The sequence below is a fragment of the Garra rufa genome, chromosome 23, assembly GCF_049309525.1.
Source record: "Garra rufa chromosome 23, GarRuf1.0, whole genome shotgun sequence".
Taxonomy (NCBI): domain Eukaryota; kingdom Metazoa; phylum Chordata; class Actinopteri; order Cypriniformes; family Cyprinidae; genus Garra; species Garra rufa.
The window spans coordinates 39,284,219-39,297,034 of NC_133383.1; the positions used below are offsets into that span (position 1 = coordinate 39,284,219).

General features: G+C 37.3%; 1 protein-coding gene across 3 annotated transcripts in view; it reads left to right on the top strand.

The window, feature by feature from the left end:
• The first annotated feature begins 788 nt into the window (after positions 1-788).
• vldlr (very low density lipoprotein receptor) overlaps positions 789-12,816 on the top strand; it is a 38,537-nt gene continuing 26,509 nt past the window's right edge. For all 3 annotated transcript variants that reach the window (XM_073829062.1, XM_073829063.1, XM_073829064.1), the window contains exons 1-2: positions 789-1,133; positions 12,361-12,480. In XM_073829062.1, the coding sequence (XP_073685163.1) occupies positions 1,067-1,133; positions 12,361-12,480 (187 nt within the window). In that variant the 5' untranslated portion in view covers positions 789-1,066. The remainder of the gene's footprint in view (positions 1,134-12,360; positions 12,481-12,816) is intronic.

Below are 12,816 nucleotides of genomic sequence, written 5' to 3' on the forward strand. Positions count from 1 at the left end.
ATATATATATATGTATGTATATATATATTGCCACTCAAAATTTTGGGATCAGTAAGATTTTTAACGGCTTTTAAAGATGTTTCTTATGCTCACCAAGGCTGCATTTATTTGATCAAAATACAGAAAAAACTGTAATATTGTGAAATCTTATTTCTATTAAAAATTAAAAAAAACTGTTTTGTATGTGAATACATTTTAAAATGTAATTTATTGCTACAAAGCTGAATTTTCAGCATCCTTAATCCAGTCTTCAGTGTCACATTATCCTTCAGAAATCATTCTGCTTAATATTTTGTTGGAACCTGTGATGCCCCCCCCCCCCCCCCCCTCCAGTTATTAAAATCTATACCCTGAGAGTAAATAGTGTGAAAACTAGCCCCAAACTCTCCTGTTAGGTCAGACCCTTTAATATTATTTTTATAACATAAGTAAATAGTTTTCTATGTGAGCCAACAATATTTTTAGCCACATCTTCCATGTCATTATTAAAAAGCAAGTGAAATGACAGTTCTTTTTTGTGCTTTGTTGCTATCAAATTAAAAACTTTAATTCTCTTTCATTACTGACTAAACGCATTAAAATGGTACTGAAAATATAGGTCTACCCCTCCAAAAACTTATATAAACTGACTGAAACTTACAATTACTGAGGAAAGATGACTATATTTTAGGTATATTTGTCTTAAACAGGCAAAGAAAGACTGCACCATGCAGTACGTGTAGGGCAGTCTCAGTGGAAGATGTGGTACAGCAAGGGTTAACAATGTGTAAATGACATGTTGAAGGAGAAAAAACACGCCTGTGTTCGGCAGTGGCGCGGTTATTCGCTGCAGGTTCACGCTATCATTAAATTAGGACATGGATTGCGGATCCGCGACCGCTTCGCGTGTGTGGAGAGACTGACCGGGGAGCTGCCTAAATGAGATAAAAGCCCGTGGATCACGCTGCTTTCTGTTTGTCCCACGAAGACATATCGGCTGTGCCTCAATATCAGGGACGAGGCCATAGACAGACAGACAGACAGCAAGCCAGCCACCACAGCGTTCAGCTTTCAGCTCTAGCGCGAAATGGTCACGTCTATCCTGGGGCTTCTCCTTCTGCCAGTATGTCTTCAGCTGTGTGGATTTTCGCGCGGTGAGTATTTAGAACGAGGATGGTAACAATGGTTGCCATGGGAAGATCATATAGAACAATGCCGCGTTCTTAGAACGTCTGTGGTTACAGTGTTGCAATCTAATTCTCAGAGGAGATTTAAATTCCTCTTAATAAACTAGCCTGCTTTCTATCATTCGTGCTTAAATCTTAAGGGAGAAAATGTTTGGGTATGGATCTTGTGAAATGTGTTTGATTGGATGGCTCATTGATCGCACGTTTAACATATCTAAATGTAGCCTATAGGCCGTTGCAAATGTCTTATAGCAATCCAACTTAGATTAAACATTACTGGTGCTGTAATTTCTGAGGAAATATATGATTTCTTCTTTTTTTTAATTTAAATACAATCGTGCGTTTTGAAAGCGTTGATGAACACATCTGCGCCAACGCCTGGTTTATGTTTGATCACTTATTTATCCATATAGGCCTGTTGTTTTATAACAGAGCTTTGCTGTTATTAATTTAAAGGGGTTGTTTGAAATCGCAATCCGTGCGCACGCCGCTTCGTTCGTTAAAGCAACGAGGCGTGTTTGGTTGCGGTAATTAAACAGGTGACTCCGGTTGGAGCGCGTGTGAAACGCGTATGTCAGCCTGTGCTCTATGAGCGGTCCGCTTGGCCTGTTTCTTCGCTTTAGAGTGTGTTCCACTTTTAAGAGTTGATTTGTTATATTTATGATTTTATATACGTGATATACACAATCTAACGTCTAAGCAGTGCGTTTTTAGGACGCGTTCGAAATCAGCTAGACGGAGCGCAACGTAAGGGGGCGTTCACATAGGACGCGTTCTAGCGTTCTGTCTGAGCTTTTTGTGTGTGTGACGGTGGTAATTACTACCCTATTTAAACATTAGAAACGGGAATCGTAAAGAATTCAACGATTCTGATTCCTCTGAACGATTCCTGTTTCTGAATGGCTCAACTGTTCTTTTAGATCATTTGTGACCCTGAACCACAAAACCAGTCATGTTTTAAATATTGGAATGTATACATAATCAGAAAGCTGAATAAATGAGCGTTTCATTGATGTATGGTTTGATAGGATAGGGCACTATTTGGCCCGAGATACAACTATTTGAATATCTGGAATCTGATGGTGCAAAAAAATAAAATCTAAATATTGAGATCACCTTTAAAGTTGTCCAAATGAGGTTCTTAGCAGTGCTTATTACTAATCGAAAAATAAGTTTTGTTATATTTATGGTAGGAAATTTACAAAGTATCTTCATTGTACATGATCTTTACTTAATGTCCTAATGATTTTTGGCATAAAAGAAAAATCGATAATTTTGAACCATGCAATGTATTTTTAGCTATTGCTACAAAAATAACTGTACTACGTAAGACTGGTTTTGTGGTCCAGGGTCACTTATAACTAATCAAAAATTAAGTTTTGATATATTTATGGTAGGAAATGTACAAAATATCTTCTTTTTTTTTTTTTACATTATCTTTACTTAATGAAAATTCTATAATTTTGACCCATACAGCACATTGCTGGCTATTACTACAAATATACCCGTGCTTCATATGACTGGTATGACTGGTCATAATAGGTTTTAGCTTTATTCATTTATTAAACGCACTTTAATCATTTCCAATATTCCAGTGATTACAATAACTCCGATTGTGCTTAATACTGTCCAATATTCAATAATATCACAAATTTTTCAGTTAGCTTGTATAGCTGTCCTTTTGAGTTCATTTTGAGTCAAGTAACTAGCCCTGTGAGACTAGTTAAGACTAGAAAGCAGTAACCACTTCCACTGTTTTTAGTTGACTTAAAAATAATCATTTCATAAGATTCATTCAGGAATTGGACCACACTACATTGTCTCATGGAAATTTGTAACCGTTTTTTTGTTTTGGCACACTGTCAAATTGATATAAATCTGTGAGTCTCATTTGCACGTTTTTGTATAGGGGTGGACCTTCATGCTTGTTTTAGTCCTAAAAAAACTTCCTGATCTCATTAAAAAAATGTATCTGTGGGAGTTTTTTACATAAATGCGAAAGATGTACCAATAAGTACATAACACTGCAGTTTCCAACAGAAATGAACACTAAAGGCGGTAAAATAGGGCACTTTTAATCATTTTTTTTAACACGGTTATGATTACAGCTTCATATGCTTCGCTTTTCGGACATAAGCTTGATCACTAGCACAGCCGGCATGGAATTGGACTTAGGATGCGGAATCTCTGAGTACAAATCCTGTGAAAAAAATGACTCATGAGGAAAAAGCTGAAAGAAGAGAGATTGTGAAACAAGCTACAATAGCTCTTTTGTTTTTCTTTCTACCTGATCTCATGGGCGAAAATGTACCTGGGTGAACTTTTTCGCAAGACGCAAAATATGTTCCAATAAGTACAGTCGTGGCCAAAAGTTTTGAGAATTACATAAATATTGGAAATTGGAAAAGTTGCTGCTTAAGTTTTTATAATAGCAATTTGCATATACTCCAGAATGTTATGAAGAGTGATCAGATGAATTGCATAGTCCTTCTTTGCCATGAAAATTAACTTAATCCCGAAAAAAACTTTCCACTGCATTTCATTGCTGTCATTAAAGGACCTGCTGAGATCATTTCAGTAATCGTCTTGTTAACTCAGGTGAGAATGTTGACGAGCACAAGGCTGGAGATCATTATGTCAGGCTGATTGGGTTAGAATGGCAGACTTGACATGTTAAAAGGAGGGTGATGCTTGAAATCAATTGTTCTTCCATTGTTAACCATGGTGACCTGCAAAGAAACGCGTGCAGCCATCATTGCGTTGCATAAAAATGGCTTCACAGGCAAGGATATTGTGGCTACTAAGATTGCACCTAAATCAACAATTTATAGGATCATCAAGAACTTCAAGGAAAGAGGTTCAATTCTTGTTAAGAAGGCTTCAGGGCGTCCAAGAAAGTCCAGCAAGTGCTAGGATCGTCTCCTAAAGAGGATTCAGCTGCGGGATCAGAGTGCCACCAGTGCAGAGCTTGCTCAGGAATGGCAGCAGGCAGGTGTGAGCGCATCTGCACGCACAGTGAGGCCAAGACTTTTGGAAGATGGCCTGGTGTCAAGAAGGGCAGCAAAGAAGCCACTTCTCTCCAAAAAAAAACCATTAGGGACAGATTGATCTTCTGCAAAAAGTATGGCGAATGGACTGCTGAGGACTGGGGCAAAGTCATATTCTCCGATGAAGCCTCTTTCCGATTGTTTGGGGCATCTGGAAAAAGGCTTGTCTGGAGAAGAAAAGGTGAGCGCTACCATCAGTCCTGTGTCGTGCCAACAGTAAAGCATCCTGAGACCATTCATGTGTGGGGTTGCTTCTCATCCAAGGGAGTGGGCTCACTCACAATTTTGCCCAAAAACACAGCCATGAATAAAGAATGGTACCAAAACACCCTCCAACAGCAAACAATCCAACAACAGTTTGGTGAAGAACAATGCATTTTCCAGCATGATGGAGCACCGTGCCATAAGGCAAAAGTGATAACTAAGTGGCTCGGGGACCAAAACGTTGAAATTTTGGGTCCATGGCCTGGAAACTCCCCAGATCTTAATCCCATTGAGAACTTGTGGTCAATCCTCAAGAGGCGGGTGGACAAACAAAAACCCACTAATTCTGACAAACTCCAAGAAGTGATTATGACAGAATGGGTTGCTATCAGTCAGGATTTGGCCCAGAAGTTGATTGAGAGCATGCCCAGTCGAATTGCAGAGGTCCTGAAAAAGAAGGGCCAACACTGCAAATACTGACTCTTTGCATAAATGTTATGTAATTGTCGATAAAAGCCTTTGAAACGTATGAAGTGCTTGTAATAATATTTCAGTACATCACAGAAACAGCTGAAACAAAGATCTAAAAGCAGTTGAGCAACAAACTTTGTGAAAACTAATATTTGTGTCATTCTCAAAACTTTTGGCCACGACTGTACATATCACTGCAGATTCCAACAGAAATGAACACTTGAGATTTCAAGTCAGAACTGCGGTAACGCATACAAAACCAATGGCACATAAAACGAACTATATGCTCTTTTAGTGCCACTCAGTGTACATTTCTCATTGAATATGTCACGAAGCGTACATGACGGTATGTATTTCGCCTCTTGCATTTTGGTCATGTGATGAAGCAAAGTTGAAAAAAAAATCACATTGTATTGTTTGAACCACTGTGCAAATCAATGTGAAACTGTCACCTTGTAAAGTTCAAATGAGAAATCAGACTACACTGATTGTGCCTTTTTTTTTTTTTATTTAGTACAAAGGACCGTCTTATGTTTCATTGTTTATAAATCAGACTATACCGATCGTGCTCTGTTTTTAAAATAATCATTTTATGATTTTTGGTTTCGGAATCTTAGATTACGCATATTACATATCTACACAGGTGACCGTTTCAGTTTTTGTGACTTTCATAATCTAGGCTTTAACCCCAAATACAACAAGATTGGGGGTGGCTTAGTAGTTAAACTTGCAGGTTGGTAACTGAAAGGTTGTTGGTTTAAGCCCCAGCAAAGTTTATGTGCCTCCATTGTGCCCTTGAGCAAAGTACTTGGCCTCAGGTTTCTCCAACAGGGACTGACCTTGTAACGAAAGGCACTGCATGCATAAAAAAACATTTGCTAAATGACAGTTTAGATGTAATGTTGTGTCATGTGATTGGAAAAGACAAATGGGTTTATCTGGACGAAATACTACTTGATTTTTTTTTTCATACGGTTGATTACTCAAGGGAGTGTATATATAGTGCTGATGGGAGGAAGGGTTTTGTTTTGAGTCTTAAGGTCAGGCTGCTCCAAACCCTTCAGCTGTGCTTTAGATTAAGGCCTCTACTGCATTCTCAGCATCTATCTGTGATGAAGCAAAGATTAGATTTTCTGATGAATCAGAGCATTGGAGTCTCGTGGTAAATGTTTTACTTGCACGCATATGAAAATAAGGCTTCTGGGTCTTTGGCAAGCTGCAAGGCTCAGTCTCTCCTGGTAGGCTGAAATGTTGCAAGTGGTCTTCACATCTTAAAAGCGAATCTGAGAACTGACGTTTTCTTTAAGGAGTGTTTACAGATTGCCGGTGCAGCATTTTGTAAACAGTAAAATTACTTTTATATGCCAAATGGTTTGCGCAATGTGCTCAAGCTCTTCTCTTATTTGGCAGATGCTTTGGTTGCTTTGGTTTAAACAGCATACTACTTTAAAAAGATGCAGTTTTATAGTTTAATACAGCTATACACTGGTAAAATATGCTGGAATGGGCTTATTGCTATTAAAAATGTCCTGCTCTGTCTTTATAAGGTGACAATGTTATATACTGTACAGTTGAGGTCAAAAGTTTACATAAACCTTGCAGAATCTGCAAAATGTTAATTATTTTACCAAAATAAGAGGGATCATACAAAATGCATGTCATTTTTTTATTTAGTACTGACCTGAATAAGATATTTCACATAAGATGTTTACATACTGCATATAAACCACAAGAGAAAATAATAGTTGAATTTATAAAAATTACCCTGTTCAAAAGTTTACACACACTTGATTCTTAACACTGTGTTGTTACCTGAATGATCCACAGCTGTGTTTTTTTTTTTGTTTAGTGATAGTTGTTCATGAGTCCCTTGTTTGTCCTGAACAGTTAAACTGCCCGCTGCTCTTTAGAAAAACCCTTCAGGTCCCACAAATTCTTTGGTTTTTCAGCATTGTTGCGTATTTGAACCAGAAGGTTGAAACGCTTACTGATGCTCCAGAAGGAAAAAGTATGCGTTAAGAGCCAGGGGGTGAAAACTTCTGGGAAACATATAAGTATCTTCTGTAGCTTCTAAAGGCCAGGACTAAATGGAAAAAATATATAATATTTAGGCAAAATAAGAAAAATGTGCACATCTTCATTCTGTTCAAAAGTTTTCACCCCTGCTCTTAATGCATCATTTTTCCTTCTGGAGCATCAGTGAGCATTTCAACCTGCTGGAATAGCTGCATATGAGTCCCTTAGTTGTCCTCAGTGTGAAAAGGTAAACCCTAAAATCATTCAGTCATTGTTGGAAAGAGTTCAAATACACAAAAATGCTGGAAAACCAATGAATTTGTGAGGCCTGAATGATTTTTCTGAAGAACAGTGGGCAGTTTAACTGTTCAGGATAAACAAGGGACTCATGAACTATCGCTAAACAAAAAACAGCTGTGGGTCATTCAGGTAACAACAGTATTAAGAATCAAGTGTATGAAAACTTTTGAACTGTATGCATGACAATGTAGCATTCAATCATTTGAAACATTTTTCTTTAAATTATGCAGCTGTTAGGAAATTCTCAAACACAGTTATGGTTCATAAATAGCTGTCTGTCTTGTGCACAGTCGTATAACTTTAATCTGAAACTGTAAAATGCACATATTTAAGCCCATAGCTAGTTTAAATGCATCTACCATGCCGTTTTGTCATTTAGAGTAGGTTGATGCAGTGGTAGCAATTTAATTAGCATTGATATTGTTCCTGTCCCAGCTGGGACTGATCTTAGACTGTTCTGGTTAGACTGAACACCAGGCAGGACATGAGCAGCTGACTTTTGGCAAATGTCACATGTCATAAGGGGGAAGCGGGTGCCCATGAATGAAGTGACCGCATTGTTTCAAAGGGCTGGCAGGACTGGCACTCATCCAGAAGAAATGTAGTTTGTGTTATTCAGAGGTTTGCAGGTTGTATTTGATCATTTGTGGTGTTTTGGCCAGTAATGGCAGATGATGTAAATTTGAAATGATTCATTCAGGATCTAATATCCACTGTAATTGAAGAGCACGAGTCTTGCCAAAAACTATTTTCATCTGATTTGCAGTTAATGCACCCGTCTAACTTCCATACCGTTCATACTGTACCCTTTTGATGGCATTTAGTCAGATCTTCCACAGAGGCCATTAAATGTCTAAACAAACTGTGTACTCTCTAGTCAGATTATTTTACAAACATTAGCGGCTAGGTCATCTTATCAGAGACATTTCAGAATGTTTTGGTTGTCAAGGGTAGTGTTGGACCGTGCTCAGATGAATTACTGAGAACTTCCGCACCCACGAAGCAGCGGTGAACAAAACTGCAAAAGTAATGTTTGTTTTAAAACCGTTTTTGCCATGAAGATAACCTCAGATGCTGATATTGGGGCTAATGCAAGTTACGTAATAATATTACTTTTTCCAAGTAACTAGTAAAGTAATGCATTATTGTTTAACTGACAAGAAAATATCTGAGTTGCTTTTTCAAATAAGTAGTGCCAGTTACTTTTTTCTCCCATTTATTGATTAAAAGCCCTGCTGTCTCCATGTTGAGAGAAATTGCGAGTAAGATGTTACTTTAGTTCTAGAATAAATGTGAACATGCATTAATTCATCTCACTCAATAAAAAATAGAAACGGTATTCCTCAAAATGAATAAAACCGGTGAAAATCAACGCAAACCTGCAGTAATGTTAAATAATACAAATATCCTTTATGTATTTAATTCCATTTTATTAACCAATGTCTTTGCTGCTAACCTTCGATGATCCAATTCATCCATACTAATAAGCAAAACTTACTCAAGATAATCTAACATTTGCTTTCCTTTTTTTTTTTATTGCTGAAGAGTTGAAATTTTTTTCTACTGTACAGACATGAATTTACTTTTCTCTAAGCCTGAGGCTTTTTGGCGTAAAAAGGTCTTTATATTTGCCAAATTTAAATTTATTTTAAAAACAAACAAGCAAGCCCTGCCCAGAATTCAAAAAGTATCACAAAAGTAACGTAGAGAACATTGTATTAGCCCAACAGTTACAGCATGAAATTTGACTTTATAACTCGATTTAACTCAAAAATATTGAGTTTGTCAATTCTGAGGGGAAAATGAAGTCATAAGTGTGGGATATAAACTATTATTCTGAGTCGAGGGGAAAGAGAGAATGACGAGTTGTTTTGTCTTATTAGAATTGTGAGAATTTGTGAGTCAAAATTTTTACATATAATCAAATTTACCTTTTTTTTATTCTTCTATTCCATGGCTCCATAGACTGCCACTTGAAAACTGTCATTTTCTGCCACCACAAAAACGTCATCCCTGTTTCAGATCTGTAAGACTATCTCACTATCTAACGTCAATTTTGCTAAATAACAGTGTTTATCACTGGGTGACGAGCGCTTATAATATGCAGAGAACATTTTGAGAATGACATCTAATCAATATGATCTATAATCTTTTTACATCTAATTATTTTGCACCGCATCCATGTGATTTTCTAGCCGTAAATCTCTCCCAGAGTTTCTGCAACCATGAATGTCTACCAACCTATAATTGGTCTAAAGGTTTTTCACCAAAGCCATTAAGGCCTACATTTATTGAAACCTTTTTTTAACAGCCTGATGTTAAAGGGTTGGTTCAATTACAGAATCAAAATTTCCAGATAATGTCATCCAAGAGGTTCATGTCTTTATTTATTCAGTCAAAAAGGTTTTTGAGGAAAATATTTGACTCTATATAGTTGACTTCAATGGAAACCAACAGTTTGAAGGTCCAAATTGCAATTTCAATGCAGCTTTAAAAGGGCTCCACACAATCCCAGCCGAGGAATAAGAGTCTTATCTAGCAAAACGATTGGCCATTTTATACAAAAAAAAACCCAAATATATATGTATATATTTTTTTACCACAATTGCTCTTCTTGCACTAGCTCTGTCATGTACGTCACGTTGGAAAAGTCACCAGTGGTTAGTTGTTTGTCTGTGTACTCTAGCTCAAAAAGGTAGGGTAGGGTCTCATTTCTCCTCCAACTTCAAAATCGTCCAACATCATTGTTTTCCCTCTTTTTTTTGTAAAGGGCACAGGTCTTGCAAAATCCAGGTCTTCCAACATCCCGGGACTATTGTTTTTTTTCCAGTTGGGCTACCAAAATGTTTAAGTACAGGTCTTCAAAAACTCCTTGATTTAGTTGAATGAAATTTAAGGCCATAAAAAGTTTTAAATGTGTTAAATAGTATAAGAAAAGTCTTAATTATAATTGTAAGATCATTGCACACTGAGTCCGAAATTTTGGTATGCATTTTTTCATACATGTCATCCTTTCCTATCAAAACGCTTGCTACAAGATGCGAAAACGCAGAAAATCGAACCAGATTCAAACTTTATTTTTATGACAGACAAAAGTTTCGGAGGCAATGTCCAAACATGATTGACACAATGCGAGGTTGTATTTAGTTTTTTTTTTTAACATGTGGAATTACCTTTACAATTGGGGATGGAAAAGCAAGGATATATATGCGCGCTGTATGTTTGTAAGTCAATACGCGGCACGGATGTATTTATATGAACGAATCCGAAAGGAACCGACTGTCCTTAGAAACCTAATTACGGTTAGACTGTCCTTTGCATTTCCAATACTGTTTTCTGCTTTTAATGGTCAGATTGCAAATACCAACCCATGTTTCTATGCAGTAAACACAGTTGTAAATGTGAAAAGTTAATGTGCCTTCTAAAAATCTTAACAATTAAGACAGTAATATTTGTTTTACATAAATATAATAAATTATATACTTGATTTATCCTGTTTAATGGTATAAAGGCTGAAATGTTTTATAAGATGTTTTTGTTTTTGTGAAAACCTGTATCTAAACTGTAATTTTATGGCTTAATATGCTACTGTACATTGTCCAGCCCCGCTCACACTTGCTGCGTCCCAATTCGCCTACTTATACTACGCCCTAAAAGTATGTACTCTTTTTGTGAAGAAAAAGTACATACTTTTGAGTATGTAGCAGAATAGTAGGCGAGTTTTGGGACATACTACTTCGTCATAACTGCTTTTTTAACGGACGCTCTGTTGCTTAATCCTGTCACTGTTTAAACTGCCCTGTCAATCATCACAGTTAACATTTGGTTAACATTATCTACATTTCGTTTAATTTAATTTCCTACCGTATTAGAGAGAAATGAAGAGGCACGTTCTTTCAGAAGTCTTTCATGCTGAGAACTCTTCTGCTCGTGTTTGCATAATTATGCATTTAAACGTTAATGACCAAACCTATCATTATAAAAGTTCATAATGTTGCTGCACATGAAATATAACGAGGGTAACATTTTAAAAAATATATTTTTTATCAGGTTACACACTGATTATTTATCACTCAAACCCCTTTCTCTATCTGTCCGTTGGTCGCGCATATCCTCCATGTTTGTAGTTTTTTAACACTTTTTATGCGTGTTTGTAGTTCTAATCGAATCCTCGTTCACGGCGCAGTGTGTTGTGGGCAATATTAGCCGTTAGAGTGTGCATTGATCCGCACTTCGAATTCTGAGGTTAAGTAGTAGACCATCCGGGAATCTTTGGAATACTTTTTCAAACATACTACGATTTGGGACATACTAATTCTATTTTCGAATACTATTTAGGACGGATAGTATGCGAATTGGGACGCAGCAACTGTGTTCATTTTAGTTGTGAAGCTCTTAAAAAGGGTCGTAAATTGATTTTTTTTATTTTTTATTTTTTTTATTCTGCAGATAGAACCGGTAAGTAGTAAAATAAAATTTCTTTCTTGATATTTGTGCATTGAAAATATTTTTGATTGACCTTTAGAATCCCATTTGATTTTCTATATTAAAGTCTTTTTTTATTTGGGCTAGGTCAATTAATTTTCAGGCTAGCAAAATCTGAAGAGCACAATGCAGTTTTGCAAGCTCTGAGGCGTTTGACTTTCTTTGCACATTCGCTTTGTAAACACTGGTTAGTACTTTCACCTACGTCACACATGACCTTTTTTATATGACCGTGTAATGCATGAGTTCAAGCTAGGGTAAGACGAGCATTTGTGGTTAAAAAGTATATAAATATTTTTTTTTTTTAGAAATGACGGCTCGATTTGTTAGATAAGACCCTTATTCCTTGGCTGGGGTCATGCAGAGCCCTTTAAAGCTGCATTAGACCACTATATGGAGAAAAATCCTGAAATGTTTTACTCAAAAACCTTAATCTCTTTCGACTGAAAAAAGGAAGACATGAATATCCTGGATGACATGCGGGTGTGTAAATTATCAGGAAGTCTTTCAGGATTGGGAACTCAATATCCTGTAGTTCCAGTTATTTACATGGCATTTACAGCTCAAGTCTGAACATAGTATTGAAGGAAATTTGGCTAGTTTTGTTCTTCAAATCATTATAGGACTTTAACAAGCTGAATCCACTGACGCCGCCTCTTTCTGCCTCACAGGTTCCCGAACAGAATGTGAGCAGTCTCAGTTCCAGTGTGGGAACGGCCGGTGTATCCCGTCTGTGTGGCAGTGCGACGGCGACCTGGACTGCTCGGACGGGAGCGACGAGACGTCCTGCGGTGAGTCTGTGTGCATTGGTGTGTGTGTGTGTGAGAGCTCGAAACGAGTCATCTGAGAATTACATCAGCTCTACGGCACAACATCCGTCATTGTTCTGATGTGTGGGCGTGTTTGTCTTGATGCTCGCCAGAAAAGCCACACCTACCAGCCAGTGTGTGATTTCCCTGATCCACGGTTAAACTAGTCTTGATCTCGAGAGCTGATGTAACTCTTGGGCAATCTGTCATAATGGAGGCAGAAACTGATTGGCTTGCAGTTGGACGAAACACAGTCAAACTAAAATATTGTTGCTTGTTTGAGACAGCCATATGGCTGCATACTAAGTGGGTTTTATA